Raw genomic sequence first — 18,135 nt, forward strand, 5'->3', positions numbered from 1 at the left:
AGCCAGGCTGCTATAGAGCCCTACACAGAAACTACACACCAGCAGAAAACCTCACCTGAGTCACATGTGCTGACCCTCACCTAACAAAGAATAAAGAGACCATAAAGTATAACTAGAAGCATGCAGACAAAAACTTAACTGGAAACCACAACAAGCCAGAGAGACTGTATGCAGTGTAACAAAGGAAAAAGAGAAATCACCAGTCCTCATAAAATAAAGCAAGAAATATAAAATCAATAGCAGCAAAACCATACTAACAAAAAGACAGATTATTTCAAAACAGCTGATGAATGGACACCAATAAAATATTTCAAAACAGTAGACACAAAGACCCAATAATTATAAATAATAAGGATAAAAATATTGCTCTGCTCTCCATCCCTGAGAAAGTTTGATTTCCAGGTGCCCTGAGATTATTGTGAGTTAGGAGGGGGGGAGGGAGTTGCTTGCAACTTTCTCCTCTTTCTCAGTCACACACAAGCTCGCTTTCTCACTTACATAGGCTCTCATTCAGACAATTGCACACATGATCTCTCTCTTTCTCTTATACACACAGGCTCTTAATCATACATACACATGCTCTCTCACACATACAGGTTCTCAGTCACACACTTACATTCATGCTGTCTCTCACACACAAAGGGTCTGTATTTAGCCACTGAGAGGAGATAATTTAATTATTAGGCACCTGGATCATTTGGGCTAAGTATTTTATATAATTGCGTAGGAGCCAACTTTTGAAAAGGATTGGGGGATTCTGAACTGAACATAAATTACAGCGCCTCCAACAAAAAAAGAAAGAAAAAAAAGAAACAGAAGACAGCCTATATATAAATGTCCAGAGAGGAGCAAGCAAGGACTTGGGGAAGGCTTAACCCTGTTTTCTCTCAATTTCCTAATCTCCTTTTCCTCCTCTCCCATCTTTTCCTCTTCCCCCTATCGCCTCCTTACTCTGTCTGCACTCTTAATTCTCCCCCTCCTGCAGGGGCATACTTTGAATTTTACATTGGGGGAGAGAAGGTTTAATACCCTTTCTTCCAGCTTCACTCCCTCCTCCTCATTTCCCACTGACCTGCCCTTCTCTGTCCCCCTCCCAGTTACTCCTTACCCCTCCTTAGCCAGCTGCTCTCCTCTGCAGGCTTGGTTCAACCTTCTCTTCACCGATTTCTACCCCTCATCAACACCTTAAGGCTTCCCTTCATGGGCAGGCTGAGGTCATCTTTCAGTTTCCGATTCCCGTCCTCCTCAAGCTTGGATCACTTCCCTGCTCTGTACTCCCCCGGCCCAGGCACTTCTTTTTCTGGAACTGCTCCTGCCTCCCCACCCCCCCCTGCGGCACTTTGCCCGGCACTCGCAGCTTCCAGGCTACAGCCAGGCCCAATGCCTGCAGAGTCCCAGCGCTTGCATGGCCCTGAACCCTGGCAGTTTAGCAGTCAGGACCTCCCCAGCACGTGGGGCTTCCTGTCCTCAGTTTGGAAACCCCAGGGATAACTGCTCTCTTATGGGATATAACAGGGGAATGTTTCATTTATGTTGGTGAACAAGGGGAGCAATGTTCACCTAAACCTCCCTCAGTTCAAGCCCTGATCACAGACCCTCACAATACTGGAGATGACAATTTCTTTTTTCAGTGTAAGATATCGCATACCACGACAGCTTCCTCCCCCCTTCCCTATCATTTCAGGAAAATATCTTATTTACCCTGGTGATTACAGGTCTAGAAGAAAATGGCAGATATCACCTATCCCCCATCCCATGACCCCAGCACAGAAATCTTCACCCAAACTTTGAATAAACAATTTTCCAATCCATGTGTCTTAGTTTGAATCTCTCCTCTGTTTCTGCTTGCACATAGTTTTAGTCTCCTTTCTGCCTCCTCATTCTTTTTTTTTAAGCTTAGCTTCTGGTCTTCCTTTCATTTCTTTACCATTTGTTATTTTTCCTCCCTGTGTATATCTCTTTCTATCTACCAACTGTCTCTCCACAGCTCATTATCTTCTCTCACCTCTTCCTAGTCTCCCCCTCCTGCCACTTCCATCAGGCTCCTCACCTCTTCTTGCCTCTTTCCTTAACAATGATCCCATTTCTTCTTACAACCCTTCTCATGATTTATCTCCTCTATCAGCCCCTCCTCTCTGTCCAAACAACTACTTATACAGTCACCTCTCTCTCTCTCTCCCTTTTAAGTTCCCTTCACCTAACCACTCACCCCAATCCTCTTATTGCAGCCGATCTCTTTATCTTTATTCAAATTTGTTAATCGCCTAAATACTAGGCGATGTACAAAATAACATGCATAAAATTTTACAGAAAATTATACAGAAATGTTGCAAAGAAAACACAAATGTTTTCACAATGTCCGACTGATTAATAAAACCCCTGCCTGAATAGCCATGTCTTCAATAACTGCTTAAACGTATTTACGTCATCTGCCAAGCGCAGGGTTTGTGGGAGAGTGTTTCAAAGAATTGAAAAGGCACAGTCTGGTGTGTGCAGGTGAAGGGACGTCTAACAGGCCCCTCTGTGAGGAGCTTGTATCCCATTTTATCTTGCCTCAGCCCATGTCCCCTCTTTCAGCTCTCTCTGGCTTCACAGCCTGTGTCTACTCCTCTCTCTCCACAGCTCCTCTCCCAGTCCCTCCTCCTCTCACAGTTCCTTGGCCCCTCCTCTCCCTTTTAAACCATCCCCTAGCAGTTCTCTCAACCCCTCTTTCACCCTCCTTTTAGCTCCTCTGTCCTCCCTTACCTTTCCCAGCAGCACTCCCTATCTCCATTGCAGCTACTCTCTGGTCTTCCTTCAGCCCATTGGTCAGAAATTGTACAGCCAACCAATAATCTGCATGGGGAGGCGGGAACAGTAACTAGGAAACGGAAGAGCAATGCCCGCCCTCCCCTGCAGCCCATTGGTCAGACATTTCACAGCCAACCAGTGGGCCTTAAGGTGTTGTTCCCTCTAAGCCAGAGCTTTCCAAAGTGTGTGTCGCGACAATTTAGTGTGTCGCCTGCGGTGTGCCGGTGTGTCGCACAAGCCCGGTGCATAACATAGCAATAAACAGTTTTTAACATAACTTAGCGGTAAGATTAACGCCACAAGTGGCAGCAGAGGGATTAGGAGTTGGAGAGGACCTAGGAGGGCATGGGTGCTGAGGAAGTTGCGGAACTCCGGGGTCTAGTCTGGGAATGCTTGTTTGAAGAGCCAGGTCTTTCGTTTTTTTTTTAATTTGGTGGGGCAAAGTTCGAGCAGGAGGTTTGTAGGGAGAGCATATATAAAATATAAAAGGAATTGGCAAAAAAATAAGAAAGGGGGGGTGGAACAAAAAAGCCTGTGACCAACCGATTAGAAAACTAAGATCAGACAGCAAAGGTAAAAAAAAAAAATTACTTTTTACTGGTTGGCACATGTAATCTTTGGGAATGTGCAAGAGTAGCACTTTTTCTATGCGGATCTCACAATTTATGAGATCAGCATGGAGGAAGTGGAAACCCACGGGGCCTGCACAGAGGAGGCAGCAGAATGGGCTTCACTGCCAGTAGCAGCAATCAGCGCCTCCCCAATAGCCATGCGGCAGCAGTGACAGTGGCAGCAGAGGAACGAGAGAGGTTCCGAGGTTGCTGGCAAAATAAAGAGAGGGGGGTCTGCCTTTAGTGTGTGCATGTGTATGAATGGGAGTCTGCCTGGGGGTGAATGTGTGTGAATGCATGGGTGCCTGCCTGAGGGTGTGTCTGTGTATGAGAATGAATGGGTGTCTTCCTGGGATTTGTATGTGTGAGAATGGGTGCCTGCCTGTGTGTGGTGTATGTGTGTATGAGTGAATTGGTGCCTGCCTGGGGGTCTGTGTGTGTGAGAATGAATGTGTGCATGCCTGGGGGATGGGGAGGGAGTGGTGTGAAAATGAATGGGAGCCTGCCTGGGGGACAGTTTCAGTGTGTGAGAATGACTGGGAGCTTGCCTGGGTGTGAGTGTGTTTGAATGAGAATGATTGGGAGCTTGCCTGGGTGTGTGTGTTGTGTGTATGTGAGGGAGCCAGTGAGAGTGAGAGCATGAGTGTGTATGAGAAAATACAGGGGAGTAAGAGTGCGGGGGTGGGGGTGTGTATGTGGAGGGGGAGAGAGTGTCTTACAGCCTGAAAGTGTGTCAGTGTCTATGAGAACGGGAGGTTATGGTGAGTATAAGAGCATGAATGTGTATGTATGTGACAGTGTATATGTGAGAGAGAATGGACATGTGAGTATGTGTGAGAGAGAGAGGATAACATCCTAATCCTCGACAATATCAGGGTGACTGGAAATCAAGAGCTCCCACGTTTGGACAACAGGAGCTTTTTAAAATCCTTATTAGTTTTAATTATTGGGTGTTATTTGATATATGTGCTTTTTTGAAATATTTTATTGGTGTTTGGGAAATTATAAAAAATGTATATGATTTTAATTAATAGAAATTCTATTTATCACTAGTTTTAAAATATTATTTTATTAGTATGGTGGTTTTACTATTATAACTGGTGCTTTATGTTTCTTGATTTTATTTGTTTTATGAGGAATGGTGGTTCTGTTTTTCCATTGTTAATACACAGAGTCTGGTTTCTTGGGGTTTCCATTTCAGTTTTTGTCTAATTTGTGCTCCTTTATTTTGTATTCTGTATTTGGTGAGGGTCTGTCTCTGCTCTGTGGGCCGGATTTTAAAAGGGGTACGCGCGTAACCCTTTTAAAACCCCCCTGCGCGCGCCGGGACACACGTAAATCCCGGGGCTTGCAAAAAGGGGCGGTCGGGTGTGTGGCCAGGGGGCATGGCTTTGGATCAGGGGCGTGTTCGGGGGCGTGTGGGCGGTCCAGGGGCGTGGCCGAGTGCCCCGACACAGCGGCCTGTGTCAGGGCCTGCCTCGCTGGCGCGCGTAAGTTACTACTGCCCGGAGGCAGTAGTAACTTTTCAGATAAAGGTAGGGGGGGGGGTCTAGATAGGGCCGGGGGGGGGGGGTTAGGTAGGGGAAGTAGCGGGGGGTGGAAGGAAAGTTCCCTCCGAGTGCACCCCCTTGCGTGCGCCGACCCCGGATTTTATAAGATACGCGCGGCTACGTGCGTATCTTATAAAATCCAGTGTACATTTATTTGCGCCTGATGTGCGAACAAAAGTACGCGCGCGCGTAATTTTTAAGATCTACCTCTGCGTGTGTGACCATGATGAGAGATTCTACTAGCATATAGTGTATAGGGATCTATAGCAGTCGAGTTTGTTTTGTTTCCTCAGTAAGTGGTGTATTGGTATTCTAGGACCCAGTGTAATATTTACCCTTGCTTTTTCACAGGTAGGGTTATTGTTGTTTGAGTCCTTGGTGTTATTACTGTTATGTTATGATGGGATTGAAGTATAGATTTTGAGTGTCTTTTTTGTGGGGTTTTCTGTTAGTTCACAATGGGGTAGATTTTCAAAGGGGTACGTACGTACGATACGTGCGTACCCCCAGAAAACCTACCGCAACCTCCCCCCCTGCGTGCGCCGAGCCTATTTTGCAAGCCCCGAGCCTATCCATGTAAGCCCCGGGACTCGCGTAAGTCCCGGGGCTTGCATGGAGGGGCGTGTCGGGGGCGTGCCACAAGTGACGCGGCGTTTCGGGGGTGGGTTGCGAGTGACGCGGCGTTTCAGGGGCGGGCCTGGGGGCATGGCGCCGGCCCGGGGGCATGGTCGAGGCCTCCGGACCAGCCCCTGGGTCGGGTGATGGCGCGCCAGCAGCCTGCTGGCGCGCGCAGATTTACACCTGCTTTCCACAGGCGTAAATCTGCCAACAAAGGTGGGGGGGGGTTTAGATAGGGCCGGGGGGGGGGGGGGGGGGGGGGTAAGGGAGGGAACGGGCAGCGCGCGCTGGGCTCGGCGCGCGCAGGTTGCACAAATGTGCATCCCCTTGCTCGCGCCAACCCCGGATTTTATAAGATACGCGCGGCTACGCGCGTATCTTATAAAATCCAGCGTACTTTTGTTCGCGCCTGGTGCACGAACAAAAGTACGCCCGCGCGTACATTTATAAAATCTACTCCAATGTGCCTGGCAGTGGAAGGTGTTTGTGCTGCTGTTACTGTGAGGTGACACCAGAATTTGAAAATATCTTTTAGTATGATGAGCTGTAAGAGAAACATCTAAGCTTTATAGTTTGGGGAAATTTCAGTGGATGCACAGAGTTAGAGAACTGGAGGTGCAGGATTTATATTGACATTCTGTCCCTTCCTATATAGTCCAGACTTCACTCTCATAGCCATATAGAATTAGTTAAATGAGGCTATCAAATAATTTTATAGTGTGAAACTGGCCAGCTTTTTAAAATTACGCAGAAGACCCTTTGAACTTTTTTTATTAACACCAAATATTCAAAAGCTGTGGTCAATCCCATCAAGCTCAAACATCTCATTAAAGAGGTAAATTGAATAACACAATAACTTTGTTTTATTATTGTTCTCATAAATTATAACAATAACAATCTTGGAATATTGTATATTTTTAATATAAATGAAAGGTTTTCACAAGATAGGTTGTGTCATGAAACATTTTATTTTTGTATATATTTAAGGAAACATACATAAATTGTCGAAATACATTTCGTTCGTTTAACCTTTAACCTCTGGTTTGCTAGTAGACTGAATTACTGTGTCATGAAATTATGTTTGTCTAAAAAGTGTGTCACTAACATGAAAAGTTTGGAAAGCTCTGCTCTAAGCTGTGTGCATGCAGACAGGTCATGAACCCTACACACACACACACACACACCAAAACATAACACACAAGAAATCCTGATACTATTTGCATTATACTGGCTCCTAGTGCACAAATATGAACTTGTTTTATAAAAAGTTGCTCAAAAAGAAAATATTCGGATATGCAGATTTTCAAAAATTTAAGGGAACATTGCTGCAGGGGAAGGCTGGAGCAAGAGCAAAGAGACAGAAGCACTTCCTTACTGTCTTCCCCCATAGCACTGCAGCATGGAGCTCTCAGCTCCCAAATGATAGGAGTACAGGAAACAATATTGGGGGTGCTCAAGCAGCACCAGGGCAGGCACCTGTGTATAACTGTATGGAGATCCAGTGGCATTCAACTGAAAGATACAAAGGATTTTGTCTTGCTTTTTTGAGGGAGAGGGGGAGATGAGTTTTGAAAAGAATGTACTGTCAAGTACATTTATTTATTTATTTAAAAACTTTTCTATACCGTCGTTAAGTTATATACCATCACAATGGTTTGCATGCAGGCACATAAATTCAAGTAGATGAAAGTATACTATAGTACATTCTAACAGGTGCCAAAAAGGTTCGGTTACATCACGTCATATAAACTCTCAATTGTTTAGTAATGTAGGTCTTGACCATGTATATCTGTAAGATACTTATTCACAGGTAAAATTCACATGCTCTGTGTATTACTATTAAGTTATCTGTGAGGAAAATTTATATGCACATTTTGAGAATAGTGTTGTGTGCCGTTGCTCTTCTGCCTATTCCTGTTTTTAAACTTTTCTTGAAGGTTTTGAGGTCTCTTTGTAATCTAATTTCTAGAGGCATTGTGTTCCACAGTGTAATACCTGCTAAGGATAAAGCCCTTTCTCTAACTTGGGTTAGTCTCGCTGTTTTGAATGAAGGAATGGTCAAGAGTGCTTTGTTTGCTAATCTTAGGTTTCGGTGTGGGACATGTACCCGTAGTGCTGTGTTCAGCCAGTCTGCTTTTCATCATGTATTAGTTTATGTATGGTACATAGGGCTTTGCATTTTATTCTGTGTTCTATGGGTAGCCAGTGTAATTCTGCTAGAGTTTCAGTTATATGGTCCCTCCTTTTTCCAGTTAGTATTCTTGCAGCTGTGTTTTGTAGTATTTGAAGTGGTCTTAATGTTGTATTCGGGAGTCCTAGTAAAAGTGCATTACAGTAGTCAGTACTGGAGAATATTAGTGCCTGAAGTACTGTTCTAAAATCTGCAGGTGTTAGTAGGGGTTTTAGTTTCCTGAGAATCATGAGTTTCGCCTAGCCTTCTTTTACTTTTATTGATATGTGCTGTTTTAGATTGATTTCTGGGTCCATTATTATTCCGAGGTTCCGTACCTTTTCAGCTAGTTCTATTTTCTGGTTGTTTTTGAGTATTATTGGAGTTTGAATGATTTTGATATTATTTCGTTCTAAATGTAGAAATTCTGTTTTTTCAATGTTAATAATAAGTTCCATTCGGTTTAACAGCTGTTTGATAATATCTAGGTACATGTTAGCTAGGTTTAACGTTTTCTCTATTGTGTCATCGATTGATAGAATTAGTTGAATGTCATCTGCATAAATGTAATGTATGATTCCCAGTCCTGCTAGTAGATGGCATAAGGGCAGCATGTATATGTTAAAGAGGGTTGCCGACAAGGATGATTCTTGCGGTACTCCTGTTTCAAGATTGAATTTTTCTGATAATATGTCTTCGATCTCAACTTGAAAGAACCTATTTTAGATATGAACTGAACCAGTTGAATGTTTTGCTTTGCAATCCAATTTCTTCAAGTCTTTTTAGTAGTATTCTATGGTTTAGTATGTCAAAGGCTGATGATAAGTAAAGCATTATTAGAATGTAATGTTTTCCGCTATCAAAACCTGTAAGAATATTATCAGTTACTGAGAGTAGTAGTGTCTCAGTGCTGTAGTGTTTGCGAAATCCATGTTGCGATGGATAAAGTATATTATTATTGTCTAGGTGTTCAGCTAGCTGTTTCTGTACAGTTTTTTTTTTTAAATTTAGCTATTAAGGGAAGATTTGAGACTGGGCGGTAGTTGCTCAGAATCAGGGGGTCGCTGTTTTTTTTCTTTATTATTGGTTTTATAATTGCCCCTTTCAATATATCTGGCATTGTTCCTTCTTCCAAGGATAGGTTTATGATCTTAGCTAACATTGGGGATACTGTGTTGGCTGGGTTTTTTTTTATGTCAAATGTTGGTATTGAGTCTATTTTGTGCGGAGCCGGGTTTAGGTTTTTTAGTATGGATTCTACCTCCAGCTCTGATATCTCAATAAAGGAAGACCTTTGATTAACATCTCTTTTTTGCATTTTAATTTCTTGTTTGGTTCTTAAGTTTGTAATTTTGTCATTGAAGAATTTTGCTATTTCATTACATTTTACTTTTGGTAGACTTTGGAGTGATTCTAGTTTGTCATTGGTGAGATTTGATACTATGGTGAATAAGGTTCTTGGGTTATTCTATTTTATTGCTGTAGTATTTTATTTTTTTTTAGCATTAAGGATTAATTGTTTGTAAAAAGCTAGATGTTTTCTGTATTTAGTTAGAGATTCAGTTGTTTTGTGTTTTCTCCATTCTTTCTCTATTTTCCTGAGAGTTCTCTTTGCATCTTTTACTTTTTCATTATACCAGGGACTATTTTGTTTTGTTTCTTTGTTCTGTAATGATTTGATGGGGTTTATTTCATCTGCTATTTTTTTGGTTGTGTTTAACCATGCTTCCGTTGCTGAACTGCAGTCTTTATTGTCAAGATCTGTAAGTTTTTCCTCTAGTTTGCCTTTCAGCTTTTCAATATTATAAGGTAGTCGATATTTAAATTCTATAGGTTTTAAGTTTTGTTTTATTTGTGGTTTAAGGAATTTGATGTTGGAATGAATGAGGAAGTGGTCTGACCAAGGAATTTGAGTGTAATCAGTTTTAATATGTTCTAAACAGTTGTGGTTGATGAAGGTGAGATCAAGAGAGTGATCTTGTCACAGAACAAGGAATGTATCTGAAGTAGATTTTTCTTCTATAAACAGAAAGCAATGAGGGACAGTTGATATTAGCTGGACATTGTAATATGGGATAATTAACAATGGCATAGTATGTAAGAAAAAAAAAAAAACAGATTCGTAACCACAGTCTTAGACCTGTGTGACTTTGTGACCCATGGAAGATATTGAATTATTTCTTTCATTTGCACTACACATAAATTATTCTTGCATTGATAGCTCCATTCTCTGTCTATAGAAAAGACAGAGAATGGAGCTATCAAATGTCTATATGCGGAATATCACATGGCCTGCTCACAGTTCAGTAACAGCACTGCTTGAAAACCTTACAGAACAGCAGGAGTGATGCTTTGGAAGCTAAATGATGCCTTACCTAGAAGCTTCGTATTTAACGAGAGAGTAGAAAAATCTATAAATAATTTTTTTTTTTTTTTTTACAATTTATATGTCAATGAAAGCATCTGCCAAGCTACTCTTTAGGGTGTTTTTATGGCAGCACTAAGAGGTACTTTGGTTTCAGGGGCAGCAGGGCTGGAAAAAAAAACATACACTGAACAGAACCAAAAGCAAATTGCAAATAAAGGACTTCAAACAATAAGATAAGAACAGAATTCTAAAAGCCATCTCAATCAATGAAAGTTGAAGGTGAACTGCAGATTCTGAGAGTGGACAAAAATGAGAAAAGCATTTTACAGCTGAAAGAGCTATATTATGAAATAAAGGAAAACCAACTGTGTATATACAAAGATTGGGAGCTTTTTTGTACTTTTGATCCATTAAAAATGGTCCTTTGAGGTGCAGGTCATTTTCCATTCATTTTAAATATGCAGAATTATTTGCAAGCAGAAATGGATGGCAAATTTCCAAAAGGTTGATATTCAAAGGGTTTGTCTAGATAACCTTTGGAGTTACCCAGACAAACCCTCAAGATTTGAATTTCTCAGTCCTCTCACCGGCCAAATTTTACCTGGATTAAGTCATTACTTGACTAAAATGTTGTGGGAGTCTCAGTTTAGTGGACCCTTGGGCCGACCTGCTGGAGACTAGGAAAAGATGGACAATGTCTCTGATGAACAGCAGGCCGGGAGGCAGATGTTCAGGCGGGACGTAGATGCTCTTCACCCTTGGAAGCCGAAGCCCCACCGGGAGGAGCCTGTAGGAGCCCGGCCGCTGGGACTTAGGGGGGTTGTGGATCAGGACAGGTAACTGGAACCAGACTAGGACAGTAGTGATACTGTAACTGGGTACGGGTTCTGGAACCAGGCAGGAACTGTAGCAGGACTCGGGTACTGGAACCAGGCAGGAACTGTAGCAGGTATTGTAGCAAGCAAGCAGGAACCAAGCAGATACTGTAGCAGGAACGGAGCGACGTAGCCAAGCAGGTCACTCCGGGGCGCAACGCAACAGATAACCAGAATGCTAACCCGTTGCAAGGCAAAGGTTGAATGGCCGCGGCCGGCTTATCAAGGCCGCGGCGTCTGACGTCAGGAATTGGGCGGAGTCGGCACTGGCGGGAAACGGGCTACAAAGGCACCCAAGTGGCGCGCGCGCGTGACTAGGAGCAGGACATCCACCGGAACCTTCACAGCGGTGCTGCCCCAGCGGGGCAGCGCCGCCAAACAGGCCGCAAGCCAGGACTCCGGAGGCGGGAGCAGGTCCGGGAATCAAGAAGTAAGGGCCTGGCCGCGGTGCTCGCGGCCAGAACCGCAACATAAAATTTAGCCAGATAAAAAGAGGCAGGGTGGGCTGTATTCCAGAGGTGGGGCTAAAATTGATCTTGCTTGGACTGGTTTTCAGCACTAGTTGGATAAATTTAGCTGTATGGATCAGAAAAATAACTGTCTAAAGTTACCCAGGAATGTTCCACAGGATATCTGGGTAAAGATACCTGGGAAACTTTCCTGCTTACTCAATATGGACCTCCAAATTCATACGAAAAAGAAATAGCATACTATAACATTGGGCAAAAATCCCTGGTTAGTTGTAAATGAAGACTTATGCGCCAGATCCCCTGGTTCCAGTTGAGCTGGAGATGCAAAGGATTAGGAGAAAACTGCCAGAGTAAAAAAAAAAAAGTGTGAAATTATTAAATATATTCTGTGACATCAAATATTCCATGATACCCTTCTACCTATATTAGATAGCTGTGGTATGTTAAAATTTGAGACAGCTTAAAATCTTAAATTAAAATGTAGGTCTATTGCTTTACATTAGTCAGCAGAAGAAAAATATCAGTATTCTCCTCTTTTTCTTTTTTTTTTATGTTTGTATTTGTTCTCAAGGCAAGGTAATGGTTTTCGAAAGATCCCTTTTGAACCGCCTCCCATATTATCAAAGTAAAATGGAGGTGTTGCTGAGCTGTTCATAATCTGAGATCTAGGCTGACAATCCCATGATGCATTGCAAATATAGTAACAGCACCAGAGGCTGAAGAGAGACATCAGGGAGATTTAAAAATAGGGGAGTGATTGGAATAAGAGATGCATAGATTTTATTTCAGAAATGGAAGCATGTAATAAAAAAAATAAATGGAGTACTAAGAATAAAACCAAGAGTGTCAAAAACAGTGCCAAGAAACAGGCCAGCTAAAATCAGGGCCACCTCCTTAAGAAAATGAAAAATGTATGCACTAAGACTTTGGTGACCTTCTTTTTCAGTGTTTCTGCTCATAAGCTTACCAGTGGCTCCTGCTTCATGCTGTACGAGTTCTGGCAGGATACAAAGTCATGGAGAAGGTAGGTGTGTAGAATCCAGCTGACATAGCCTTAAATTTGTCTTAAATATGCTACCAGTTACTTTCATGGAGCATCCCCTGGTCCTAGTACTAGAAGAATGGATACATAACTTCCCTGTCAATCCATCCCACTCATGATTTTATAAACCTCTCATGTCTCTTTTCCAAGCTGAAGAGCCCTAACTTCTGTAGCCTCTTCATTTAGTGTCAGACAGTCTAACCCCCTGATCTTCCATTTGCATATAGACACCTAGTATAAATGTATTTTAATTTATACTATGGTATCATCTGGGCCTCAGCTCCACCTACAGCTTATTCATTAGTGGAATTACATAACCCTTTTGAAGCCTCTGCCTAGAGTGAAGTACCGGTATATTGTCTAAGTAATTAGCCATGCACAATACCCAGTTGAGGTATGGAGAAATTAGTTCTTACTTAATAATTTCTTTTCTTTGAGGACAGCCAGGCCAGTCCAGACAAGATGTATGGGTTATGCCTCCCAACCAGCAGATGGAGACAGATTAACAGATTTGCTGATGTCACCCCTTTTAGGCTCCCATGCTGACTTCAGCCTGCCAGTATTCTCTGTAACAAGCTAAGATAAGCATTTTAATAAGTAAACTTTTCCCTCACCTCCTAAATAAACACGACAGGGTTTCCAAGGGAGAAACAAACAGAAACAGCACAGACATAACCTGCACTTCTTGATAAGGTTTATTACCTTAAAATCCAGCATGCCAACTTCGTACCCAAACAATTATTCTGAAAATGAACTGGGAAAATAATACATGTGGCAGAACAAGGAGGATCCTGGATTAGTCTGGCTGAATTCAAAGAAAGGAAATGATCAGGTAAGAGCTAATTTCTCCTTTTTTTAATCCAGCTAGATCAATCCAGATGCATGGGAAGTACCCAAATTATCTCTCTACTAGGTAGAACACTGCCAAGCCCAATCTCAAGACTTCTGAAACACAGAAAGCCTTTTCCCTAGCTCAAAGGGCGTCATGTATACAAAGAGGATCTTGGTCGTCACTCTACCAATCTCCACTTGCAACACCAGATGAAGTGCTGTCCTTGAAGCCGCCTGCGCCCTGGAAGAGTATGTTTTCAATTTATTGGGAAACAGCAATCCCTTGGATATTGAAGCCTTACACCAATAGGCTATCTATGCCTTTGAAGCTGTTCCAACCCTTTCAGAGTCGCTGAACCAAACAAATGATATTCTGATGTTCTGAGACTATTGGTAATCCTTAATTACAACACAAGAACTTTTCTGATCTTTAGTTGACAAAACTGAGCCTACTCTTCTCCCTTTGAGACCTTTTGAAAAGAAGGGAGATAGACCATTTAGATAAGATGAAAAAATGTGAAGTCATTTTAGGAAAGAACAAGGAACCATGTGAACCCACAACACTTCATCCAAAGAATCCAAAGGGTTCTCTACACAATAGAACCTGCCATGCTGAAATTGGTGGAACAGATTGCTACCAAAAAAAAAAAAAAAATTCACCTTAAGATTAAGCAACTTAAACTACCCTTCACTCAGAGGCTCATATGCTTCTTTAAGTAAGTGAAACTCAAGACACCTCCAAATGAGAAAATGTCTGCCCAACAACCAACTTCCATAATAGGCAGTAGCTGCCACCTGCATTTATAGGGAGTTAAGGCCCAACCCTTAACCAAACCCCTGCAAGAACTCAACATAACTGGTACTGAAGCTCCTCTAATCAAGATCTTCCTAACCAAGTATCAATCCTCAAAAAACTTCCAGACTCTCGATGTGAAAACTTTCTTAGACCACAAAAGGGAATTTACAACCTTTTGAGAATATTCCTCTCAGATGAGCCCTCCAAAGGGCTATGCTTGAGACTCCCGAATAGTAAGCGCCTGTCCTAATGCAACCATGATGGATCCTATCTAGCATCCTCACAAAATCCACATACTAAGGATGCTTTAGACAATTGTGAGCTAACTATATCACTCGCCCCTAATGCCTGCAAATCTTCTGCAAGACTCTACCCACTAGAGGGCACAGAGGGAACCTAAAGAAAACCTGAACTGGCCAGACCTGAATCAGGAAATCCACACCGGATGAATTTCCTATACATTGCCACTGACAGCCAACAAGTCCATCACTGCTTCTTCTCATTTAGACACAGTGATCCGGATTTTAAGAATTGTGCGCACAACCTGGCGCGCACAAATCTACGCCTGATTTTATAATAAGCGTGCGCAGATGTTATAAAATCCAGGATTGGCGTGCGCAAGGGGGTGCACAATTGTGCAACTTGCATGCGCCGAGCCAAACAGTCTTCCTCTGTTCTCTCCGAGTCCGCTCCGAAATCAGAGCAGCCTCGGAGGGAACCTTCCTTCCACCGCCCCCCCCCCCCCCCCCCCACTTTCCCCTCCCTAACCCACCCCTCAGCCCTACCTAAACCCCCCCTTACCTTTAACTTGTAAGTTGTACCTGCTTCCAGGCAGGCGTAGGTTGCGTGCGCCGGCCAACGGCCGGCCCGCGATCCTGGGCACGGCAACAAATGTCCGCTGTGCCTGGAGGCTCCGGCTCCGGCCCTGCTCCCGCCCATTCCCCGCCCCTTTTTCAAGCCCCGGGACATACTCTTGTCCCGCGGCTTGCACGCATCGCCAAGCCTATGCAAAATAGGCTCGGCGCGCACAGGAGCGGGTTTTCGTGGTTACGCGCTTAACCCTTTGAAAATCCCCCCAGTCTGCAAGAACATCTCCAGAGACAGACTGTATCCTCCAAGATCCAGTTTGTTTCAACTGAGGAAGTCTGTGTATATATTCTCTATTCCTACTAAAAGAGTGGCGAAGAGTCCTTTATATGCATCTCTGCCCAGACTAATTGTAGACCAACCAGCTCCACCACATGTCAACCCCTGATCCCACCTCAGGGAATGATACATGCTACAGTTGTGGCACTGGGTAACAAGATCTTGATAGCCTGACCCTGAAGAATGGAAGCAAACTGAATGGACTGGTCTGGCTGAATGAAAAGGAAATTGTCTATTTTGTTTGAGCTCTAGCAAGTCTAAGGAAGTGCTTACTTTTAATTCGAGTTAGCAGTACTTGACTTCTTATTTTAACCCTAGCTTTTAAATTACTAATTGTAATCAGGAGGTATCTATAACATCACATTGCCAACTTTCATACAAATCAACTATGTCATTGTCTTTCAGTCATCTGCAGTCCAACTACAGTAAGATCTTCCAACGGGCAATCATAGACTTCTTGGAGTCTCCAGAGCTTGTCACCACTATGCTGTTCCCAAGTGAGTTATTCCAAACTATAAACACTCAGATTTTGCCCTGAAGGCACCAAGTTTTTTGGGGAGAGTACTTGAATTTGTAGACTGTAGAAGGGATCCGTTTTCCAGGCCATGTAAATCTGGTCTTCACACGGTCAGGTCCCAGCTTAGTGGATTTCAGATTCTGTCCCTTCTGAAGCAGGCCACATTTATGCCAGTGATTCTTGGTACTAATAATAGTTCAGTCTGTTTGTGAAGCACTTTGAATTGAACTTGCTAGGAGGCGCCAAACTGACCAATCAGATTACCTGATCTGGCTTTTTTTTAGCATATCCCTCTCTTTAAGAGGCAAGAGATATACACCGCCCGCCCCTGTTTTAATCAGTCCCTATATACATAATGATACATTATTTGTGGCATTCACAGCAAGTGATTTTAGCAGCCTGATATTCTTTTGCTATGTTGGTGTTACTAAGCTGTATATTTTTCTTGTTTTCTTTCTTTCCAGCCTCATGGTGGATAATGAACAATAACTGATATCGACCGGACGCCTCCCCAGACCCTGCCCTAGTCCTAAAGACTAGGAATCTTACCACTGTATCTCCTTCAGGCTCCTCCTTTCACACCAAGCATGTGTGTGTGTGTCCTTCCATTCGGGTTTTTGTTTGGATGTTAACAATTCTTGCCCTGTATAATAAAGTGAAGTGGGAAACACATTTTAAAGGGCTGGTTTTCAGACTCCAGGCAAAATACTTCTATTTCTACTGCTAAGTATGAACATCGCTCTGCGAGAAGGTGTGCACGGCGCTGTACAGATCCACGCAAGACATGGCACCCCACTCTATGGAGCTTACAGCCTGCCAAAGACAGGCAGGCAAGACAAGTAAGCGATTGGGCTGAATCAGGGAAAAGATTTGGGCAATTTTCCTACTACTGCAAAGTCTGTGGGAACTTAAAATAGCCGACGCGGCCTTTCTGCCCGCTTTGAAAGTGAAAGTTGCCCGAATACTTTCGCTTTGAAAATAACCAAAGGGGGGAAAAGAGTACCCGCAGAGACTTGTATCTACTTTTTCCCGCAGGGACCTTTTTTCCCCCCAACCGAAACTGTGCGCGTAATTCTGAACATCCCAAGGTGCGCAGAATGCTTTCCTCCTGCCCCGGGAACGCCTGCATTACAGGGCGGGTCACAGCACGCACGCGATGGGAGCGGCACACACCTCTACTCACATAACAGGTGGGCAGGCATTAAAGAGCCCATCTCCACAATAAAACACCATTTACCCAGGGAACGAGCCTTGAAAAGTGCCCTTCCCAAGTCTCAAAGGCAGGTTTATAGTTGCGGTATATTTCGAGTCAGGGACCAAGGAATCTTTGCCCCCATAAGACAACTGATATAATAAAAACAAAGAAATGGGGTAGGCAGGCAGCCAGCGAAACTCACCCCCACACAGCCCTTCTCATTCATAGGAAGGAGTATAACTTTGAACTCACGAGGACTTTTCATCTTGCCTTCTCTCAGAAAATGTAAACATTTTAAGCAAATGCTAAACAGAAAACACAGCAAAAATGTTTTACCCCAAAAAGTGAGAGAAAGTGTTTAAAACACCAAACTCAGAGGAGTCACAATATCTCTGAGAACATTTGTCAGTCAGGCACCCAATGGCTCAATGAACTCAATGCCGGCACTTGTTGGCATTTCAGAAGCCATTCTGAAAACTTGATACAGCAATAATGTGAGCTCCTACCAAAAAAAAAAAAAAACCAGGAGTCAAAATTTCAAAAACAATCCCCAGACTACAGAGTGAAATACCAAGTGCTGTTATAGTGCTGCTCTCAGATCGACCTCACAACGTACAAATGCTAATGATTGACTGCTTTATTGTTTTCCCAGAATACACCCTGAAAATGCTCGCATTGGATGGAAACCAGCACCAGGGCTTAATTTGTAGGCAGAAAGGAAGAGGAACTGTGGAGAGAGTGAGATGGGCAAGGCCAGGTGTGATCTCTCTCTCTCTCTCTCACACACACACACACACACAACACATACCTGAATCAAAGTCATGTGACTGCCCGTACCTCAGGGTAAGCAGCCCCGCTTCCTCCAAGGGCTGGGGGAGGGGGCATAAGTGACCCATGCATCTACTGGCTCTGTTCTGTTTCCTTGGGTGAGCCAAAACCGATACACACTGCCGGCTCTGCTCCACTTTCTCGAGTTTCCAGAAAAGTGGCAGAATGGCATTCTGGGTTGTTCTGCCAGAAATTAAGCCCTCGGTAATGGACACAAAAATGGGTTGAATTAGCATAAATTTGAAAGCCGTGAACAGTAGTGACATTCATCCTTAGCAATTGGCATTACTGCTCACGACTTTCAAACCTGTGCTAATTCAAAGCATTG

The 18,135-nt window shown here is 43.3% G+C and overlaps 1 protein-coding gene across 2 annotated transcripts in view; it reads left to right on the plus strand.

The window, feature by feature from the left end:
* The window catches only part of NECAB3 (N-terminal EF-hand calcium binding protein 3), a 295,795-nt gene extending 279,339 nt beyond the window's left edge, over positions 1–16,456 (plus strand). For both annotated transcript variants that reach the window (XM_029613752.1, XM_029613753.1), the window contains 3 exons: positions 12,399–12,476; positions 15,673–15,764; positions 16,249–16,456. In XM_029613752.1, coding sequence (XP_029469612.1) covers positions 12,399–12,476; positions 15,673–15,764; positions 16,249–16,277 — 199 coding nt within the window. In that variant the 3' untranslated portion in view covers positions 16,278–16,456. The remainder of the gene's footprint in view (positions 1–12,398; positions 12,477–15,672; positions 15,765–16,248) is intronic.
* The last annotated feature ends 1,679 nt before the right edge of the window (positions 16,457–18,135 follow it).

This window comes from Rhinatrema bivittatum, chromosome 8 (genome assembly GCF_901001135.1).
Source record: "Rhinatrema bivittatum chromosome 8, aRhiBiv1.1, whole genome shotgun sequence".
Classification (NCBI taxonomy): Eukaryota; Metazoa; Chordata; class Amphibia; order Gymnophiona; family Rhinatrematidae; genus Rhinatrema; species Rhinatrema bivittatum.